General features: G+C 39.3%; 1 protein-coding gene across 1 annotated transcript in view; it reads right to left on the reverse strand.

Moving 5' to 3' along the window:
• Positions 1–1,047: 1,047 nt before the first annotated feature.
• The window catches only part of HECA (headcase homolog (Drosophila)), a 41,803-nt gene continuing 19,560 nt past the window's right edge, over positions 1,048–23,290 (reverse strand). The window contains exons 2-5 of the mRNA XM_008565588.1: positions 13,262–14,229; positions 12,750–12,831; positions 4,902–5,056; positions 1,048–2,132 (exon numbers count right to left, since the gene is read on the reverse strand). Of these exons, the coding sequence (XP_008563810.1) occupies positions 1,968–2,132; positions 4,902–5,056; positions 12,750–12,831; positions 13,262–14,229 (1,370 nt within the window). The 3' untranslated portion in view covers positions 1,048–1,967. The remainder of the gene's footprint in view (positions 2,133–4,901; positions 5,057–12,749; positions 12,832–13,261; positions 14,230–23,290) is intronic.

Raw genomic sequence — 23,290 nt, forward strand, 5'->3', positions numbered from 1 at the left:
TGCTGGTCCCAGTCCGGTGCAGGGGCGACACTGAGGGTTGCGATCCGTTGCCGGACACGGAAAAAGACAAAAAGGAAAAAAAAAAAAAAAGAAAGAAAATCCAAATGGTACTCTGAAGAGAAACTTACCAATTTTTATACTTGGGTATATAAGAGAACCAATAGGGAAAGAGCTAATTCACAATTACAGCTTTGTGTATTAAAGACAAATTTGCAAGAGGCTATGTCCTGTAGACCTCTTTTAGTTGCAGCAAACACTGTCAGACCAATAATGATTTTCTGCTTCTTAAAGGCATTTTGAGTATCTACCCCCACTGTGAAATATCTTTCAGATCATCAAACACAAAACTAGATGCAGCAAACCAAATAACAATCACCCAAACAGAAAGACAAAAAATATTAGTCAATGCATCAATTCTTCAATGCTGCATTGTTTCAAACAAAACACCAAATATTTCATGTAGAACTGAAACTCACTTTCAATAATGCCTAAACACTTATGAAAAGAAAAGCTACACTAAGAAAAAAAATGGTATAAACCAAATGAGTAATATAAAAGGTTCACATCAACCCCAATTTTGGCTATCCATAAAATAATTATATTTTCAGTGTTCTTTTAGCATATATGTATATCATACATAAAATTGTCAAACTCATTTTTGAGAAACCATATTCCAGTTCCAATTCTATAAGTATATGGTGTATTGGTCTATTTAAATCACCAAGATCTAATAAACAGAAGGCTGTATTTTGGAATGTCCAATGCTCTGACTAATCAAGTTCTATATGTTATCTTTTTCCACCAACAGTAAGGTATCATGGGGATTGTTATAATGACCTATTTTATTTTAAACATACTGTTATGTATTATGATCACTGATTTTTCAAAATAAAATACACTTTTAAAAAGAAATATTTAAATTACTATTCTTTTCTTCATCATCCTCTCAAACAATTTCTTTCCTTTCCCTCCTAATGTCAAATCTTTGCTTTTGGAAACTCAGTATTACCTGGGTTAAACACGGCCATAAGAAATTTAGAGGAAGCTAAGTATGGTAATGATTGACTCTGAAGCTCTCCAGTTAGGTTCTGGGGCTGTGAGATTTACCTGGGAGAAGGATCTGACACCAGGTGGCACTTCAACAGTGCAACCTGTATAAATTACCACCACCCAAATCATGTTATTCATGACTTCTCCCTAAGAGCTATTTTGACCAACTTCAAAAACACAATTCAAATGACAGAGTTCTGCCTTTTTGCCCTCTTGAGTCAGCATGCATCATTTTCAAATTCAAGTCATATATTCTGCTCTAGGTCAGCTTACCTAAAAATATTTGCAACACCAACAGCTTTCATATGTCTTATCATTTGGATATTATTTTCAGTATGAAAATTTGACTTAAATTACAACAAATGATAGAAACAGCACTTCTACCCACTTTCAAATCATCTGTCACTCAAAGTAAACTTTATGTCAATGTGTGCTGCAGAACGCTAAGCTGAAATAGACTAACACACTATTAGCTCTCCAGGCACAGACTTACATTCACTTGTCACATATTTTTCCCGAGGCCCAGGGAAGATTTAAAAGTGGGTCTTTAGAAAGTTAACATTTTAGTAAGAGTTTCCTCCCAACTCCTACCACACTTTTAGTTTATAACCACACAATTCCTTTCCTAAATTTGTGCCATCCTCCCCACCACCTTAAAGCTGCATCAGAGACTCTTAATGAGAGTGAACCCCTACCCAAACTCATAGGATCACCCATCTGAGATCTGGTCATGACCACAGACTAACACTTGGGAATCAAGACAGGGCAAGGGACAGTCCCCTTTTAGTGGCACATATACACAAAGTAACTCTCCTTTAAATTAGAAAAGAAATTAATGTCACAGAATGGTTCCCTATAAAAGATATGTAATAAAGTAACAATATCAATAAAATAGCTATTACTAAGCAAAGCTTTCATCAATAAGCTTCAAGAACTTTAAAGGAGGAAAATGGCTTCACAAAATGGTAGTCCAGGTTCCCACAGTGTGGACACTGCTGGACATTGCTGTACTCAGAGAAGTACTGCATCCCAATCCGCACGTCGATCACAGGCTTCCCACAGTGCTTACAGTTCAGGCGGGCCTAAGGGAAACACAGACAAAGTAAGTCACAATACCCTTCAGCTCCGTGACGCCTGCGAAAGTCACCCAAACCGAAATGCTGAGAAACTTTCAAGAATTTAGTAAAGCGTCCCTTTTATTACCAAAATAGGGTATGCAAAGCATAAGATAAATATTCAAATATTCGTCATCAGTCTGAAAGACACCCAATTTCTCTCCTGATATGCAGGCACTACTAGTTGTTTTACCTACTAGTGAAAAGGAAATCCTAAACTAGTATTGTCGAAACATCTCCACTAAATTTCCCCTAACAATAGGAATCTCTTCTCCCTGGCTTTTGAAAGAGTAGCTGAAGCTGACTTCCCTCACTCAAACCCACCTGAAGTTTCTTTGAAGATTCTGGGTTTATTTTTTTAAATCATATCCATTTTTCACTCTACTCCATAAGACATTTGTGTTTTCTTTGATGTAAAAATAAAATTTCCTTAAAATATTCAACTAAAATAGCAGTCCAGGAAGAAGTACTGTTTTTATCCTGAGGCCTCTGGAACTCACAAGCACAATGCTTGGGCCTCACTTTCTCACTTTAACAGCATAATTCTAGAGCCTTTTAGCAATAGATCCAATACTTAAGTGAATAGCCAGAAATTACAAATGAAACAGATTCCCAATTTAGATTCATTCTAAAAATATAATAAAGTATAATCTCAATTTGTCCTCAGAACACTCCTGCGAGGTAGGTAGTATTATCTGAATTTTAAATGACGAAACTGAGACACACACTGATAAAGTTCTATGCCCAAGGTCACACAGTTAGAAAGCGGAAGAGCTGGGATTTGAACCAAAGTAGCTGCTCCAAAGTCCACACTCTTACTCATTACCTGAACTACCTTTCTATAACTTCAGATAAACTCCCTTTTAGCTACTTAATCTCTCTGAACAACATTAAAAGATTCTGAGCAAACCTCTCTTTAACATGTTATTCCTTTCTAATAACCAATTATTGCTTATTTTTGGCTCAGTCTTATTGGAAGACTTCCCTTGATTCCTTAGTAGTGTCTGACACTTGTATTCTCACAGTGAGCATTTTCAACTGATTTTTAAAAATAATAAACAATAATCAAACATGTTTTCCATTTCACTAGGGGGCCGGAAAATAAAGGCCTGGGCTGAAATTGTTTTAAGGAAGAAATACATAGTGAGTACAAATAGACTGGGTGTGGTAGGATCCTACTCTGTTTTTCTCCTTAAAGATATGGAAATAATCCCATTTTCAATGGTGCAGTAGAAGGAACACTACAATGGGCATTATAAGTTTTAGTCATGGCTGTGACATAATTTGTGTAGACCTGGGTAAAACATTCAAATTTTTAGGTCCTCCATTGTATGTGGAAAATAAGGAGGCTGAATTGTACCTTCTAGGCCTCTTCCAGTGCTACATTCTATGAGTTAACAGACCCAACATTCTTTCACTTCCTTATTTCTTTAACTTAAAAAACCTTCTGTGGTATGTGTGCAGAGAGGGTAGCCACTTCCTCTGGTTTCTCTCATCTCAAGAGCTGAGAGAAGCACAATATTAAGGCACAATAACTATCATAACATATTACAGTGAATAACTAGAAGACTATGATATCTCATTTCCAAGGCTAAGTTTAAAAAGGAAAACATGGTTGCTGCATCAGAATAGTGTAAAATTAGTCAATCCTAACTGGAATCAAAGGATGAGCTATGGATGACCAGTTAGGTCTCTCACAACCATACTTATTTCCTGAGAAACATTAGGATAGACAAAATATAGCTGAAATACGAACTCTGACCACCTTTCAATTCAAAAGATATAGGTCATCTTCTGAGTAAACTGATAATAATAAGGAAAGTATCTTTACAAAAATCAAGCCATAATGCTAAAGATACAAAACTACATAGTAACTAATGAAGTGCATATCAATTATTGGTATTAAAAGCCAGGCTTAGGTGCTAAAGAACAAAAGAAAATCTCTCTCCTACCCATGAATATCAAGGAATTATATAGCAAGATCTTTTTTTTCTGCAAGCACTTGGAAATAAAGCAAGATATATCCAAGGATTTTTGTCTCCTGTGTTTCTATGGACTAATTTAATGTGTTTTCATATGTTAACATTTCCCTCTTTTCTGGATCACAGCTAAATTTCAGATGCTCTCTCAGCAACAAATAGTACCACCTCTTAGTAGTGCTTTAAGGATTACAAATCTTTCAGTCGATCTCAAATACCTTACAACACAGGCAACTCCTAGATAACTGCTCTATTCCACAGAGAGGAAACAAGAAAACCCTGTCTATTAAAGAAAGTGAAACTTTCTTCTTCCTTTCAAATAATGATTTCTTATTAGAAATACAATATTAGCTAATCATACAAAATATTATAAAAGCAAGCAAAAAGAAAACTAAAGAAACTACTCAGCATCTGTAGTTTCTGTAACCATGTAGTAACAGATTAGCAGGTCCATTTTCCTCACTTATTTACAAATGGAAGTATATTATGCCATTTTATAGCCTTTTTTTTTTTTTTGACTCAGTATACTGGAAATACTTCCCACACAATTATATATTATTCTACAATATCCCTTTTAATGACTTAATATTCTACTAACTGGCTATATCACAATGTAGTAAGTTAGCTTTCATTGCTGGACTCTGAGGGAGTTTTATGACTGAATTTCTTTACTGTCAGAAGCATTTTCTCCACTACATTCACTTGGGAACAGAAGTGTAATATCACCCACTACTCCCTCAGTCGTATTGATACCAACCTGACAGCAAGGTGAGGCGGCCAGTATGTCATAGGTATACATGGTGCCCAACTGGTGCCAGCTGCCATCCCAGCGCGACTTACACTTGATGCAGATGATCTTGTGAACCCCTTCCAGGCAGTCTACGCACACCGCATACAGGTGCATGAGTCTCCCTGTGCATAGAAGACACAAGGCTGAGATTGGCCATCATGGAAATCATGTCTTATCTCCAAAAGGGATTAAAAAATGCCTCATCTACCAATTAAAAGTAAACATTCTATCATTTGGGTAAGTATAAAAAAACCTTAATAGATGATATCTATTACATATCCCCAAGCTGTCCTTTTAGAATGACAAGTTACTATTGTCAATAAGACATGTACTTTAAGTTCAAGCTTATTAAATACTTGTTTCAATTTACTTTACTAAAAAAAAAAAGGTGGTTTATATCATATATCCATCCTAGTTAAAATAACAAAGCCACACATGCTCAAAACCATGAGCATGCAGTACTTTCTGCTCAGAAGTTTATGTGTGGCACACAGACTGAATCAACAACATTGGTCTTGTCATGGGCTCTCTCACCCACTGACAAGTCCCATCATAAAAAAGTCAAAAGTCTGTCTTGGTATTGATAGCCCAGAATTATACCACAGCCAAAATTACTGTGTTAACTGTTCTTGTCCCTAAAATTGGTCAGCCATCACCACATCTAATTTTGAAACCAGAATTATAGGGGCTGGCCCATGGCTCACTTGGAAGAGTGTGGTACTCATAACACCAAGGCCACGGGTTTGGATTCCTATATAGGAATGGCCAGTTAGCTCACTTGGGAGAGCGTGGTGCTGACAACACCAAGACAAGGGTTAAGATACCCTTACCGGTCATCTTTTTTTTTTTTTTTAAAAAAAGAGAGAAACCAGAATTATATCTTACTTGTGATTTTTTTAAAAGGAGTTCAATGTCTTATTATTTACTGGGCTCTTAAAAGTGACAACCCCATTCCTGCATTACTTATCAATATATTAATGCTTACAAAGGAAAGATGTCCCCTAGTTTATATGGAAAGGTCAGAGTTCCAATAATCAGGAAAGAGTCAAATTCCAGGATCTGTCTGGACAATCTATAAGAGCAACACGGCTGCTCTCTGTGCAGGAGTCAGGGTGCTCCACTGTGTTAAAATCAGGAGAACCCACACTCCAAAGCGGCCTCTTATTCAGAACATGCTGCTCCCTACCATCAGACTAGGGTCTTTGCCATTCAATGGTAAGAAATGCCCTGCTCTTTCTCTATTGGAAAGGCACTTATGCTCCTTAAAAGGAACCCTTTTATTCTATTTGCTTATACAACTCTCTGCCTCAAGGGCAAGACCCCCATCTTACTCATCTTTGTAGATTCAGTGTCCAGCACAACGTCTGCAATGTGGAAAATACTCTATGACAGGGCGAGTTAATAACCAAAGACATTATAACCTTGGGGGCCTCTACGTCAAAATTGAGAAGAGTGACAAGACTTTCTTGTAATACTGCCCACCTCTGTTCTGGGGCAATGAAAATAAAAAGGTCTCACATGCTATGCCCACTCTGAGTGGCCTGGGGGCATGTCAGGAAGTCAGTTCAAGTATCCAGGAGCCACTGGAAAACACTTCATTTCTGGTCTCCCTCCTAGAATTACTCACTGCAATTTTCAAACATTCAAAGGCACACAGGCTGCTGCCAGGAAGGGTGAGGGCAGGGGCTGGCACAGAGTCAGGTGTTGATAACAATGACCATGATGATGAAGACCACAAGTCGCTTTGACTGAGTGCTCACCAAGGGTCTGGCACTGTCTACAAACTCTATTGGAATCATTTCATTTAACCCCCAGAGCAACACTGTAAAGTAGCCATTATTGTTATTCCCACTACGGAAGGAGAAAATGAAGTTTAGAGAGCGTGAGCAGCTTGCCCAAGCTCAGAAAAATAATAAGTAGCAAAGTCCACAAAATTCATGCCTGTGTGCCTCCTAACCTATAAGCAAACTCACAGGAATGCCTGGCCTGGACTGAGTCTCCAGATTTGTTTCAGTTACTATTACACATTATCCTAAGTTCAGAGAACTTTAAATTTCTAAACCCTTGGATTGTGAGTTCAAACAAAAAGCAGATTCATGAGGAAAAATCACATGTGGTTCAAGTGGTAAAGAAGCTCAATAAGAAATTCCTAATTAAATCTATCTTAATAAATTATTAAAACCAAACCAAACCAATGACTATTAAAATCATTTCTCAGAGGATGAGTCAGAACTGAGGCTAGAGTGGGGTCGGAGAGAGCAGAGAGGGTAAAGGGCAGGCCAGGAGGAACAGCCCACAGGGCGCACCACTGAAAACAGCAAGTATCTCAGCAGCATGTAGTCAGCTGCAGACGATGCCATCCTCTGGCCTGGATCGTGGCCTTTCCATTGGTGTTGAAAATGCTTTTATACAACACATGGTCAGAACTTTGTCAGAAGAAATGATTTACATTAGCATGCTACAAATAAGACCCCGGTGATGCCACATGGTCAGGGCCTCCCCTGTGGCACTGATGACTTCTTTGGTACTTATTAAACACCCCAACCTCCAGATTTTACAATTCAACTTCTCAATACCTTTGTAGTACACAGCTAACACACTCAATTATCTATTTGTATAAGATTACATATTTATGTGTATACACACACAGACACACAAACACACACACACACACACACACACACACAAAGTACTAAAGCCTATCTAATTTGCACCTCTTTTTCCATCCACTCGTTGATAGGTACCCTCAAGATTTAGCCCTGAGCTCTATCATATCCTCTTCCTTTTCTTTTTCTTTTCTCCCCACTGAAGAGCCCTTCTATTTCTAAGATTTTAACCACCACTTTTATAAAATAAGCTCCCCAGCATTCATCCCAAATACATATTTCTAACAGTGCTTGCTAGATATCACCACACAAAAGTCCCAACATCCCTTCATACCCAACACACACAAATGCCCTCATCTTTCCCCTAAAGTCAGGTCTTTTTCCCAACTTTCTCTACTCCTGTCTGTGACAGTACCATTTATCTGGTCTAGAACAAAAGTAAGCCAACAAAGACTCTTCTTTATCCTCGACCATCAAAGAGTCCCCAAATCTGTAGTTTTCCTTTAAAATAACCTCTTGAATGGAAATCATCAAGTCGAAGGTATACCTGTTCCCCAATGTTCCTTGCAGCACTCTTTACAATAGCCAAGAGTTGGAACCAGCCCAAATGTCCATCATCGGATGAGTGGATACGGAAAATGTGGTATATCTACACAATGGAATACTACTCAGCTATAAAAATGAATGAAATACTGCCATTTGCAACAACATGGATGGACCTTGAGAGAATTATATTAAGTGAAAGAACTCAGGCACAGAAAGAGAAATACCACATGTTCTCACTTATTGGTGGGAGCTAAAAATAAATAAATAAATTCACACACACACACACACACACACACACACACACACAAAATGGGGAGGGGGAAGAAGACATAACAACTCCAATTCCTTGAAGTTGATATGACAAGCAAACAGAAAGGACATTGTTGGGTGGGAGGGAGGAGAGAGAGGAGGGAGGGAGGTTTCGGTAATGGGCCACAATGATCAACCACACTGCATATCGACAAAATAAAATTTTTTTAAAAAAGAGCATAAAATAAAATAACCTCTTGAATTTATTCCCTCCTTTCCATCAGTCTCTTAATCTCTTCACAGCTAGACTAGAGAAACAAAGCTTCAACTCTCTGCCTCCAGGCACCAGCCTTTTCAAACAATTTTTCCCCCATGTGATTGTCTGCTTTTAAAAAGTGTTAACAACCCTTCAACTCATATCACAAAGCACATGGCAAAGTTCTTTATTATGGTCTAAAAGGAAACTACAATCTGTTTTGTACCTGTGCTAGTCACTTTCCAATCTAGAACACCTCCGGCTCCAACTAATCAGGTCTCTATCCCCTGATCACAACCTATCTCCTGATTACAACCTATCTTTTTTTTTTTTAAACCACCATTCCTTTACTCATGTTGTTTACTCTCTTCATCAACAACACCTGACATGGCCACCTTTTGACATGTCTTCACACCGCCTCCTGACTATCAGACCAAAGCAGCCACTTCCTCCTTGGAAATTACAGGACGCTTAATATACATAACATCCAGGTGCTACTAGTTCCACATGTCATACCACTAGAGACTTAGACCTGGTAAAGTTAACTCTATTTTATAAAAGCATCTTATATCCTAAGATTATAAATGTACCCAGCACATGTGTGAAATCCATGTTTGACTGATCGACGAATGAATTATGTCAAAAGAATTTGTCCACCATGAACAAAGAACACTACCACTTTCATGTACCCTATACCCATGTTCATCTTTATAAAGAATGTTTCAAGTTTTAAGATGGAGAAGTAAAGGTATTTCTACCTACTTCCCTCTAAAAAGACCCCCAAACAGGATAAAGAACAAAACAACAAAAACAAAAACTTCATCTTCCATGAAACAATGAGGTACCTGGAACCTTGAACCAAGATATATGAGGATGGATAAATGGTAAGTGCTTTAGCTCCAAAAGGGGACAGCAAGCACTAGGGAGGGTAGGATGAAGTGCTGAAAGGGAAACAGTAGGGTGTTATAAATTACAAATAACCATAAAGTCTATGCAACTCTTTCCATCAAGAAGCAGAGTACAATTGTCTCTCAGTAACCCCAGGGGACTGATTCCAGGACCCCCTGCAGATAACCAAAATCCAAGGATGCTCAAATCCCTTATAAAAATGGCATAGTATTTGCATATAACCTATGTACATTCTCCTGTACACTTTATATCATCTCTAGGTTACTTGTAATAATGAATACAATGTAAATACTATGTAAATAGTTGTTATACTATATTGTTTAGGGAATAATAAGAAAAAAGTCTGTACACAGTCAGTACAGATGCAACTCTTTTTTCAAATATTTTTGACCCACAGTTGGTGGAATCCATGGATGCAGAACCCACAGATATGAAGGGCCAACTGTATTTCAGCACCCTCTGAACATGGGCAAGCCTTAGGACTTATGTTGATGAGCAAAATGTAATAGAAGTGATGTTACTCAGTTCCAAGCTTCAGCCTCTAGAAAGAGACCCTGCAACTTCTACCCTTATCCTCTTGAATGCTATATGAAAAAGTCCAAGGTAGCCTACTGGAAAATAAAAAGTACACAGAACATAAACGAGCCATTCCAGCTGAAGCTCTATAGACCAACCACTCTGCCAACTGTGAGAAGCCATCCTAGCCAACCCATAAAATTGTAAGAAATCATTAAATCATCACTGTTTTAAACCACTAAGTTCTGGAGTGCTCTGCTTTATAACAAGGGCTAAAAGATAGAGGGAATTAGGTAAAACTCTTAAAACAAATAAGACAACTCCCTGCAACTGCAGCTCCCTTCCTTTGCTCAGAAAGATAACACTAAAAATTGTATCCTTGAAACAAGAATAGGAAGAGCTCTTAGAAATTAAAAATATAAAATATTGGAACATAATGTCAAGGAAATTTTCCAGAAAGATGAAAAGAATTACATACAAAATAAAAGATTCCCCTGCCCAAACAAAAAAAAAATGAATCAGTCTAAGATGTTCAATATCTGAAAGAGTTCCACAGAGATCTTTCTTAAGAAAGTGAAAATTGAAAGGTGGAAATTATCAAAGAAACAATACAAAAGAAAATTTCTCCAAAATGAAAACCATAAATATATAAAGTCAAAGGGCCAAGAGAACACACAGCACAACGAATGAAAACACACACACACACACACACACATATCATGGTGAAATTTTAGAATACTAGGGATATAAAGAGAAAATCTTAAAACCTTCAAGGAAGGGTGAATGTGGAAGCAGGAACAGGAATAACAACAGTATTACACTTCTCAATTGAAACATTGTACTACAGGAGACAGTAAAGAAATGCCTTCAAAATTCCAATGCAAAATATTTATAACTTAGAAGACTATACTCATCTTAATAACAGTCAAATGTGAAAACAGAATCAAGATATTCTCAGACTTTCAAAGTCTCAAATCATGTATTCCCATGCTCCCTTTCTCAGAAAGCTCTTGGGGGATGTGCCTCCTAACAAATTGAAGGAATAAACCAAGAGAAAAGAATATATGAAATCTAGGACACAGGAAAGAAATAAAGGCATTGCTAGAAGGACAGCTATGTAGTTCGACAGGACCTCAGTGCACCAGGACAGATGAAAGGAAGATGAAAGCCTTCATGAGAGACATTTTCAGAAAAAAAATTTTTTTACATGTTTGACGGGTATGTACGATTGTTTTTGAAAGGTGACTGCAAAGCTGCTGAACAGTAAGAACTAGCCAAAGTTTTAGAAAAGACTAAGCAAATGAAAATCTGAAGCAATTAATAAAAACAAAAGCTACCCTAGAATATTACTCTATAATAGGAAACATACCTACACTGCTTGGCTCAACAATACATATTTGCTTACTCACAAAAGTAGCAACATTAAAAACTTAACCAAGAATTGTAATATATTATTGTGAGAGAAAGGAGAAAGGGGATATACAGTCATCCACTTTAAAAATAAGTCAACAAATAATATCTAAAACTGGAGGATGAAGATAGCAGTACAGTTGGCCCTCTGCATCCATGGATTCAATTAACCTTGGACTAAAAATATTTGGGGGAAAAAAAACAATAAAAAATAGTAATACAATAAAAAATACAAATTTTTTAAATACAGCATTAAAAACCACTTACATAGCATTTGCACTATATTCGGTACTAAAAGTAATCTAGAGATGATTTCAAGTATATAGGAGAATGTACATAAGACGTGCAAATACCACATCATTTTATATAAGTGACTTGAGCATCCATGGATTTTGGTATCCAAAGGAGGTCTGAAACCAATCCCCCAGGATACCAAGGGATGACTGTATTTAAAATTATGATGTTAAAAACTTGAAGAATCAGTTAAGATTTGACTTGTTTGTCCCTGGTGTTTGAGACAGCAGGGGTTGGTGGAAAGAAAGCAGGTGGAGATATATCATTTTTACTGCAGGCTTCTAAAGTACACATTTAAGGTTATAAACATGTTATATGCCATGCATCTCATTTATATGAACATTCACTAGTTTTACATGAATTGACAGATCTCTCACTTATACCAACCAATCCATCATTCAATTTATGGCTGAAAAGTACCCAAGTCCTCATATGTCATACATAGGAATAACAGATAATGATGATGATGATGATGATGATGATAGTGATAAGCTTCTTCACCGTGCCACCCCCACCACCAGGGTAATGTCTGAGCTTTCAGTAATCATCTATTTTCCTTTTGCTGCTATCAAGACAGTTTAATCTTCCATAAATTTCAAAATTAATTCAACTAATCTAAAACCTTGGCCGTTTCTGATCTCTTCTTTCCCTCACTGTTATGATTACAAGGATCAAAGAGAATACACAACTTTCTGGGCACAATAAAACAGGTTTCAAAGGCCACCGTTTTACAGTAAGTGACAATTAAGCAATTCTTTCTCTAAATTTCCTCTCAATTGTGAAAAATTATACACCAGAAATCCTCAAAGAACTTCAAAATTACAGCAGAACAAAAACATGAAATAACCCACCAGGACAACCGTACTTGGTACAGTGACATCAGAGTAAAAAAATCACCACCTCACTGGGCAAGGCTGGAATATTCAAATGTTAACCTAGCACCTGACTAGAACAAAACAGCAATTCCATCCTGTTTGCTTTTTAGTTTTTAACAAACAGAAAGCAGGCAAGGTGAATTAACACCTATACCTTGAAGGTGACAAGGAACATCGTATTCGATCTCATCGTGTCGTGATGGACTTAAGAACAGAGTTCCGTCCACCAGTGGGAACTGTTCGAACACTGGGAGCGCCCGGTGGCACAGAGCACAGTTTACAACATTTCTGTGGCTGGCACTGAGGGCCGCAAGAATGAACTTGCGCAGATCCTCGCCCTGGCCCACTTGGGCATCATCTTCCGCACGTGGAAAGTGTTCAACTTGTGCCTGGGGATGTGAGTAAGCAGCTCGGAGAGGTCCAGCCGCCGCAGGAACTGCACAGGTGCATCAAAGTGCGCCCCTCTGTGAACCGACAACCCGGCCGGACTGTAATCGAAGTGGGCGTTTCTGAACACGTGGCCGCCAGCCATGGCCTTTTTGTGAGGCTCCAGATGGATAGCGTTGTTTAAGAATTCCCCAAGGTATCTCGAGGAGCGGGGACCACTGAAGTGGGCAGGGGAGAGGATGGAGTCCGTGATGGGCTTAAGAACAGAGTTCCGTCCACCAGTGGGAACTGTTCGAACACCGGGAGCGCCCGGTGGCACAGAGCACAGTTTACAACATTTCTGTGGCTGGCACTGAGGGCCGCAAGAATGAACTTGCGCAGATCCTCGCCCTGGCCCACTTGGGCATCATCTTCCATCCGCACGTGGAAAGTGTTCAACTTATGCCGGGGGATGGGAGTAAGCAGCTCGGAGAGGTCCAGCCGCCGCAGGAACTGCACAGGTGCATCAAAGTGCGCCCCTCTGTGAACCGACAACCCCGCCGGACTGTAATCGAAGTGGGCGTTTCTGAACACGTGGCCGCCAGCCATGGCCTTTTTGTGAGGCTCCAGATGGATAGCGTTCTTTAAGAATTCCCCAAGGTATCTCGAGGAGCGGGGACCACTGAAGTGGGCAGGGGAGAGGATGGAGTAGCCTGTGGGTGGGGACTGGCCAGGGGAGCCGCACGGGGAGCGGGCGACGTAGGCCACGGCACCCACCGCTTTCTCCTGAGAGTTCTGCCTGTCCATGGAATGCCGTCGGGGGAGATCGTGGTTCAGGCCTTTCTGGGGCTTGTTCGGGGGCCTGCCTTTTTTTGTCTCCTCCACAGCCTCCCCCGGGGGCCTCCCTGCATTCTTCTGTGACCCAGACTTCTTCTTTTTCTCGTCCTGCATGCGCTTCACCTGGTACCAGTCCGTATCCTTCTTCAAGTGGCCCTGCCCACAGCGACAGGAGCAGAAACGGAAGGCCAGGTCGTAGCCCTTCTTTGTCCACATGTTCTGGCGGCACTGCTTCTCGTTCCAGCTGCGAGCCCGGCCGATGCAGTTAAACTGCACCAGGATGCTGCTCTCCCACTCATAGAAACACTGTAGGTGCATCCAGGTGCTGCAGGGGCAGTGCTCGTTGTTACACACCACCTTCTGGTAGTCGTCCTTCTCCAGGTCCACCGGCCTCCCGAAGCTGCAGATCAGGGGCGTGGCACAAGGGGCTTCTGGGGGAGGAACAAAAAAAGACAGAGATTCAATGCACCCGCAGCCTGGGACTCCAGCTGACACCAATTCAGACAGCAAAGCTATCCTTCACATTTTCTTGGTGTCAAGATTTCCACCACTTGAATAAACAACAGACAGGATTAGAAAATATTTACCGCTTTCTTCTGGTATGATGCTGTGTCAAGGGTATTTATTTTCTGATATTTGTTATCTGCTGAAAAACATACCAATGAGTTTCAAAAAGTCCAGATCCTTCTTAGTGCAATTAGCTGTGTGTCAGTACCTGTGACAGTGTGGTATGAGGTCTTTCTAAGATGCGGGTGTAATGACAGAGAGTTCCAGGGTTCCTTTAAAAATGAATTACTCCAGTGAACTAGGAAATAATATGAAGAATCTTCTTAACTAATTAATTACATCTGGTGGCATCTCCAAAAGGGCTGTCCTGAATACCAAAAAGAAGCTAGAAATCAGACCAGCCTCATCTCCAATTCCCTTCTGAGGTGGTCTGATACCACCCATGCCAGGGATGTTTAGTCAAACCAATTGCTGCTCCGCACAAAATTACACTGCCAAGTTGTGAAGGGAAAAAAAAATTCTCCCAAAGCTATCTAGCCAGAAAGTGGGAATGACAAGATACTTGTACCCTATCTTAAACACATGCCCCCCCCCCACACAATCCAAAAGCCAGGCAGGTTCCCAGAAAGGAAAAAAAAAAAACCATGGTGACACAAAGGAGAACCCATTTTTTAAGAAGTAAACATGATTTATGGAGACTGAAACTCCACTGGATTTCTTATAACTTCTTATAACTGAATATTTGAGATTAGGACTTGTTTTAAAAAAAAAAAAGTCAAAAAGACATCGGATGGAGACAGTAAAAAGATCAGTAGTTGCCAGGGGTTAGGAGTGAGAAAGGGATGAACAGGTGGAGCACAGAGGACTTTTAGGGCAGTAAATCTATTCTGTATGATACTACAATGGTATATACATGTCATTATACATTTGTCAAAATCCATAGGATGTACAGCACCAAGAGTGAACCCTAATGTAAACTACAGAATTGAGTGATGATGATGTGTCAATGTGGGTGCACTCACTGTAACATATGTACCCCTCTATAAGGGATTTTGATAGTGGGGGAGGCCAGGGGAGAAGGGATAGGAACTCTCTATTCTTTCGATTTTGTTGTAAACCTAAAACGACTCAAAAAAATAAAATCTATCTTTTTAAAATAAGAAAAAAACCAATAAACATGTAGTACTTAGAACAGGACCGGGCAGCATAAGCCTACCCTTCCTCCTACTCCTTCAAGGCCCTCCTCTAGATCCCAATTCCATCAAGACTCCCTGCATCCTGACTCCCCCCAGCATGGTCTGTTCTGATCTGAATCTTAGTGAAGTCCCTTCATCATGGTCCCCACAGGTGGTGACTCAGGAGGGGATGGCTCTTATTCATCTTTGTGCTCCTGGCACCACTGGGCCCAGGCCTTGTCCAAATCCAGTGCTGAATACAGTTGCAGAAAAGACACTGGCATATCGAACCCACACATGACAAAAGGAGCTGAAAGAGAGAGAGCTGTAATCACAGATAGAGAGAAAGACCTACATATACTGAAGCACACTAAAAAGAATTAGGAAAGAAGAGTGGTTTGAATCGCTGAGTAAATTAATTACAATACCTGAACTGTGACCTTTAGTGTCCTTTAAAATGTTAATTAGCTAATTAAGTTCAGTTGTTTTTATCTTCAATCCTTCAGAGAAATAGCCTTGAAGGGAATGTCTCTGAAAAGTAATGGCAATAACCACAATATATTAACTCAGGACTAATGAAATCAAACTAAAGGATGGCCTAACTATACCTTTGCATTCACAATATTCAAAATGTAAATGCTGAGACTGTCTTGAAACTTCTTTAAAAAGTAGTTTCACATTTAAGAAAGGCAGACTAAGAAGGGGAAAAAATCCCACTTATATCTTTTCAAAAAGGCAGCAAATATATCATTTAATCAATACTGAGCACTTTCTACATACCAGGTCTCTGGAGCTGGAAAGATCAGTAAATTGTGCTAAAAGCTCTAATGGAATTATCTGCATGGAACACAGAGAAGGTCCATAGCTCCGCCCATGTCCCTGTCCCTCTATCACTGTCTATAATCATCACAGCTGCTCTCACCTGCTTTCTACCCTGCAAGCCTCTACAATAAAAAGCCCCCACTCGGGCCGGCCCGGTGGCGCACTGGAGAGTGCGGCGTTCCCGCCGAAGGTTCGGATCCCATGTGGAGACCGGTTCCGCTCACTGGTTGAGCAAGGTGCGGGCGCAAGACCGAGGGTTGCGATCCCGTTGCCGGTCAGTAAAAAAGACAAAAAAGGAAAAAAAAAAAAAAAAAAAGCCCCCACTCCAACGTGGCAGCCCATTTGTTCACATATCAACCACTTAGACGTGGCCTTGGCGCTAGGCCTCAAAAACAAACAAAAAGCCAAGAGCTTGTTAAATATCCAGTAATATGCACAACAGACACCTCACTCTATTAACACACCTCCAGCTGGAGGGTGAGGGTGAAGGAGGCGGGCAATTCAGGAACAGGGTGAGCCTTGGGAACAGTCCGAGGACTGACAATGCTTCTACGTCTGATGAAGCCGGCGCATTGCCTCTGACCTCATAGGCATTATTTCCTCCAAGACTTGCTTCAAACTTACTTCCCACCCTAATTAACCTCCCCCTTCCACTGTCCACACTGGAAAGATGACAGGGAATAATAAGAGAGGGGGTTTGGCTGCCAGTTCTGCTACTGACTAGTTGTTTCACACTGAGCAGTTTCCTGCTTCTTCATCTGTAAAGTGAGGATAAAAATGCTTGCCCTACTCAGTTCAAATAAATATGGAAACACTTTATATAAACTGTAAAGTTCCACAAAAACATTTGCTCTTCTATGCTACTTCAATCATAAGTTTACACTTGTGTATATGGCTCCCCAAATAAATGCAAACTGCTCCAACATATTTCCTACTTTTCCTAATATTTTGGACATACTATACAATAGGTATTTCAAAATTAAGTAAATAAATTAATAATGCCATGTCTCTTTTTCAATTTCCTAAGTCTTACACTAACCAAAACATAGAGAAAAAGATTTTGTAACTCTAAGAAACAGCACTGGTTGCATTCAAACTCAGATTTATAATAAATTAGTTGTATTACAGAAACGTTTGCTTGCTTCCTGAAAGCTATTAGTTTATAAAATCCCTGATTCTTAAAAATAGCAGTTGCAGGGCTGGCCAGTTAGCTCAATTGGTTAGAGCTCAGTGTCATAACAGCTCGGATCCCCGTACTGGCCAGCTGCCCCCCCCCCAAAAAAAAGGCAATCCCACAAAGATGTAAATGGAATATAGATTGATCTAATACAATAAACCTTTAATTGGAGAGAAGGGAGAAGGGAATTCCCCATACAGTGAGGGCTTATGTCACAAACAAACCTTGGGGCATTCGTCTAAACCATGATAACCTAACAAGCAATAAGGAAAAATGTTCCCTTATACACAGTCAGCATTGTTTTTTTTTAAAAAAATATATAAACCTTCCAATGCCTGTTTTTAGAGATTCATCACCAAGTATTCAGTACCCAGCTTCTACTTCTCCCTGCCCATGTGAAAATAACTAGAGTTCATGTCATTCTGGGGAAAAAAATCTCAAGGAGTTTCAAGTCTGGACAAAAGGTAACTAGGCTGAGGTCACTTGGGCAAAGTCTGCCTTGTCTGCTCAGCCTTCTCATCCTGTATCTCTGCCCCTTGCTTCAGGTCTCCACACTTCCTTCTGAATAAAAGGGAGGGACTGACAATAGGCAGATCCTGACACTGGCTGCCCGCCAAACCCAAACTCTTAACAAACTCATTCACACTAACTAAGGAGCCCCAAAACCAAGGCATTGCTATTTTCAGCTTTCTCACTGTGAAATTATTTTAACCCCTCTTAAAATCATTGCAAGATGGAGAGTTGGGTGGGGTGGAGGGATAAGGAGGGTCTTCTGAAGTCATACACAGCTTTCTAGGTAAAATTCAAGGTAGGGACTTGTCATATTCATCCTTGTAAACCCACTACTGTGAAAATCGCATTAAGTGTTTAATAAACATTTTATTGAAGGAAAGGATGACCCAAGCAGATTTAGTACTCTGGTGGTGACCGAGGTGCTGGAGGATGAGAAGGGAGGAAGGGGTGAGCCCTTAGGGAGAACCAGCCCAGCTCTGGGGCAAGCAGCAGGGAGCTTAAGTCTTGTGGACTCAGTCCAGGGCTCTCTTGTCAGGGCAGAGCCTGGGCCTCACCCTCACTTCCTCAAACTGAACATCATCTGTGCTACCCTCACCATCTGCACCCAGCTACCAAATGCAAATTCTAGGGTTTCTGAACAACTATTACACTGCTGATTTTTTTCCATACAGTAATTCCTCTTATGTGGGAACACTTTCCCTCATTTGCAAAGAACACATTCCCCTCACGGTATGAAGTTTCTGATAAAAGACTGTCCTCCATCTCCAGCTTCCTGAGAGGCTACAGAGTGTGCAGCATGAGGATACAGACTCTGGAGCCAGCCTGCCTGGATTTGACTCTCAGTTCTGCAACTTACTCGTTTTAAGACCTTTGACAGGCCATTTAACCTCCCTGTGCCTCTGTTTTCTTACCTATAAAGTGGTGGAAATAATAGTACCTAGCCCAAAGCGTTACTTCTCATGGAGCAAAGGAGTTATTAAGGTAGCTCGAACAGTGCCTGGCACCTAAGCATCATTTAACTAAAAGCCATTATTAGTAAAAGCCTTATCACTTTACATCACCTGATGTAAACATCAAGGGACTTTTTGAGTTCAGGGCAAAGCCACAATCAGGAGGTGCTGATCATCCTCCTCCTTCCACACATAAGTAAGTGAAAGCAGGCACTGAGCACTCAGTGTTACCCCTTCTCAACTGTCCCCTTTCGCTACACATACACACACACCCTCCTTCACCCTGTGCCTCTCCTCATCCTCTCCCAGACCCAAGTTCCTTACACACCCTCCCAAGCCCAGTGAGGTGCCTGCTTCTCTTAGCTGGAAAAGCCAGCCCAGCCCATACCATCTCCCTCTCTACGGCCCTCAACTTGCACAGTAAATGCTCTCAGGCCAGATCTTGCCACTGTCTTGCATATCCTTCCAACTTATCCTCTTGTCAATCATAACTTCTTGTGTATTTTAAGCTTATGAAGGGCAAGAAGTATATTTTTCCCCACAACAAAGCAGTATGTCATGCATAAAATAATTAACTCAATATTTATTGACTAGTTTCAAAAAAGTAGAAGGAAAAGGTGACCTTCAAAATTCTCTTCTACCTCCTTAAAAATGTTCTTCTCATTGTCAAACAAATAAGTACTTTGTTAGACATCTTTTTTTTTTTTTTTTTTTTTTTTTTTTTTTTTTTTTTTTTTAAAAAAAAAAAAAAATGTCTAAAAAAGAACTTTTTTTTTTTAAAAAAAAAAAAAAATGTCTAAAAAAGAACTTTTTTTTTTTAAAAAAAAAAAAAAATGTCTAAAAAAGAACTTTTTTTTTTTAAAAAAAAAAAAAAATGTCTAAAAAAGAACTTTTTTTTTTTAAAAAAAAAAAAAAATGTCTAAAAAAGAACTTTTTTTTTTTAAAAAAAAAAAAAAATGTCTAAAAAAGAACTTTTTTTTTTTAAAAAAAAAAAAAAATGTCTAAAAAAGAACTTTTTTTTTTTAAAAAAAAAAAAAAATGTCAAACAAAAAACTTTTTTTTTTTTTTTCCGTGTCCAGCAACGGATCGCAACCCTCAGTGTTGCCCCCGTACCGGACCGGGGACCGGCAACGGGATCGCAAGCCTCGGTGTCGCTCCCGCGCCTCGCTCAGCCAGTGAGCGGGAACCGGTCTGTATATGGGATCCGAACCCTCGGACGGGAGCGCCGGCGCGCTTCCCAAGCGGCGCACTATCCAGTGTGCCACCGGGCTGGCCCATTAGACATCTTTTTCAAACTAAGCCATCTTTTCCAACCCTGGGTAACAGGGATTCATCAAGCATGGCTGAATTTTACTCATGGGATGTGATCCTGAAAAACTTTCATAATTCAAGACTGATTATTCCATAGTCTGGGGGTAGGGTTTGGGGAATGCATGCTCAGAACACATAAATCTGCAGTCATTGTGTTGTATTTTTGCTTTACTGGTGCTTTTTAACTATCGGTGTTATCTCTAATCCTTCTCAGTTTTATCTCATAAATTAATAGCATGGCATGTCATAGTGCCTTTTATCACATCTAATTTCTGTTCCAAAGTTACTAATTTTCAGGATGTTTTTCAGCACACTTGGATGTATTTTGAAAGCTATAATAAAGATTCTAAATCATAACAGTGAATGTCAAAATAATACAATTGTTACCACAATCCTTGAAGAAGTTCTATCAACAAGAGTTCACAAAATATTGCCAAAGATAAGTAGATATTTCTGTTTATAAGAAGAGGTGGTGCCACTGGGTAACAAAGCATTTTTATAATTCAGCTGACCTGTCAGCTTTGAAAACATGAGAAGGCTTGCTGTGTAACATAGGGGAATGTGTTCAATGAAATTCTACACATAATGTGAAGCTTATATTAATATTATTTGTCTTTAGTTGAAATTTGTATAATTCAATTTGCATATAGTGGGATCACACTGTATTAGAAAATAAATTAGCAGTCTACCTTTTCTCTTGCTTGGAGATTTAGATCTTGAGGGTATTAGATCACTGAAAACTACACAGCGCCCTAGCATCTACATGTACTGCATACCCTCACTCTGAAGGAAAGGTAAGGGAGCTCTTGGAACCAAATCACAATATCATAAGTTGGGAACAGGACTCCAGATTAAGTATATGTGTAAATACATGCATGTGTGCATGTGTGTGTGCATGTGTGTATATAGATATAAATACATATACATATACATATACACACACATATATTATATACCTGCTTTATATATATCCGCAGAGAAACTGTCTGGACAGTTGTTAAACTATCTCATTTTTAAAGACTCCAGAAAACACTTCATGTCATGTCATTCCTTAGTACTATATTCCACTTTTAAGGCATTTTCCCTGCGAGGAAAATGAGCTTGATCTTGATTATCCTTGTCAATGTCCTCCTTTGTCAGCACAAATACGTCCTTTGTCAATACAATGTCCTTTGTCAGCACAAATATCAAAATTTGGTCATAATCAAACTCCGTAATCATATTAAATGTGATTCCCATTTGTTTATAAGTTACAGTGCAGAGCCCAAATGTTGGACCTGCTTCTTCTCTCTTCAGGAGCCCCAAAATGGTGCCTGGAGGCCAAAGGCCATGGTAGATTTGGCCCCCTCCCCTTCTCTCTGGAATCCCAATGACCTGTGCCGAAAAGACTAATGATTTTACCTCTTTCTAAATCTGTCCGACAGAAAAAGCATATGACTGCATGATTAACTGGCAACATGGGTCATCAACAGACAGATACCCATTAGAAAATACAACCCATAACTCACTGCTGTTCAAAATCTTCCAAAAGTTCAACTATGAAACAATTTTTAAGAAACATTTCATAGATGATATGATGTCTACACAATCCTCTAGATCAGAGTTCCAATGGAGAAGTTTGGCCTGCAGTGTGTCTTATTAAACCAACCAGTCCTGGGTTTCTGTTATGGAATGTAAATCCGAATGCCTTTCAAGGGCAGCATGCACTCTCCAGGCAGCCAGGCCTCAACCTCAGCCCCACGTATATACTCATTTACATTCTAGGCTCTTGGAGGCATTTGGTTGTGGAACTGCTGTGCTAGATAAACTCGATCCCACTATTAAACCAGACTGGCAGAAAGCTGGTTACCTGGACCACATTGTTTCATTTTTTGGACAGACTGCTTTTAGTGACAACAGCAGGCCTGATAAAGTTATTTACAAAAGAATACTGTCGTGGACATTACTCAACATTTTACAATGTCTTATAAATGGTTAAGTGACTGTTTGTTAATCTGATGGACACTGTTGAGGGAGTATATCACTGCTTTTGTTTGCCTCTTCTCTCTCTGTGCTAGCAAGCTAAAAGCTAAATTTGTGACCCACCTCCTGTAATGACTCAGAACATGCATTTTTCCCAATAGTATTTTCCCTATTACTAATATCCTTGCTTATTTATTATTTATCTTATAGTATTACATGTACTTTTGAAAGCCACTTTTAAATTAATTTTGGGACAAGGAAGGTATAAATAAAACAAAAATCCATTTGCCACTTCTCATAACTTTCAAATCAGTTTCCACATATGCACTAAAGTCTATACTTGATGGATACCACAGTTACTGGCACTCACTTTCCAAAGTCAGCCAGAGAAGGGTGTCTGTTCGGCCTCAATGCAAGTTCAGGGAGCATCTTTCTCCTTTGCAATGACACACAATTTTGAAGCTTGCCCATCTAGTAGGTTTACTTCACTTTTTTGTGTGAGACAATGGAGCAAAAGAGTATGATGGAAAATAAGACAAAAAACTACAAAAATGAGAATTTGGAAACAGGAAATATTGATAATACTCTGTCTACAGATGTAATGACATCAGTATTTCCAGTTTCCCCTTTTCTGCTCCTGGGAGGAATCAGGGAATATTAATACAGTACATGATAACCCTGAATTTCTTCCATCATATCCAACTGATCATGAACATGGTAAAAGTTAGTCACCTACAAATATTATAAATTTGAGTTCGGATTTTTTTTTTTTTAATAAGCATGTGCTGGTAAGTAAACTTAACACCAATTTTTGGTCTGACACACAAAAAATCCTCTGAATAGGTACAAAAAAGAACTCAAATATAGGATAATTTGTGTAAAGTACTATAGGTCACTAGAGATAAGGACATTTGCAAAAAACGTATAATACTTATAAGTATTAAAATATAAGCATGCCAAAATGCTTTTAAAATCAAAATTATAAAATTCATATAGAAAACATTTCAAAGTGATCTGGTTTTTTTTTTTTTTTTTTTTTTTTTTTTTTTTTTTTTTTCCGTGTCTGGCAACGGAT

This window comes from Galeopterus variegatus, unplaced genomic scaffold (assembly GCF_000696425.1).
Source record: "Galeopterus variegatus unplaced genomic scaffold, G_variegatus-3.0.2 Scaffold200, whole genome shotgun sequence".
Lineage (NCBI taxonomy): Eukaryota > Metazoa > Chordata > Mammalia > Dermoptera > Cynocephalidae > Galeopterus > Galeopterus variegatus.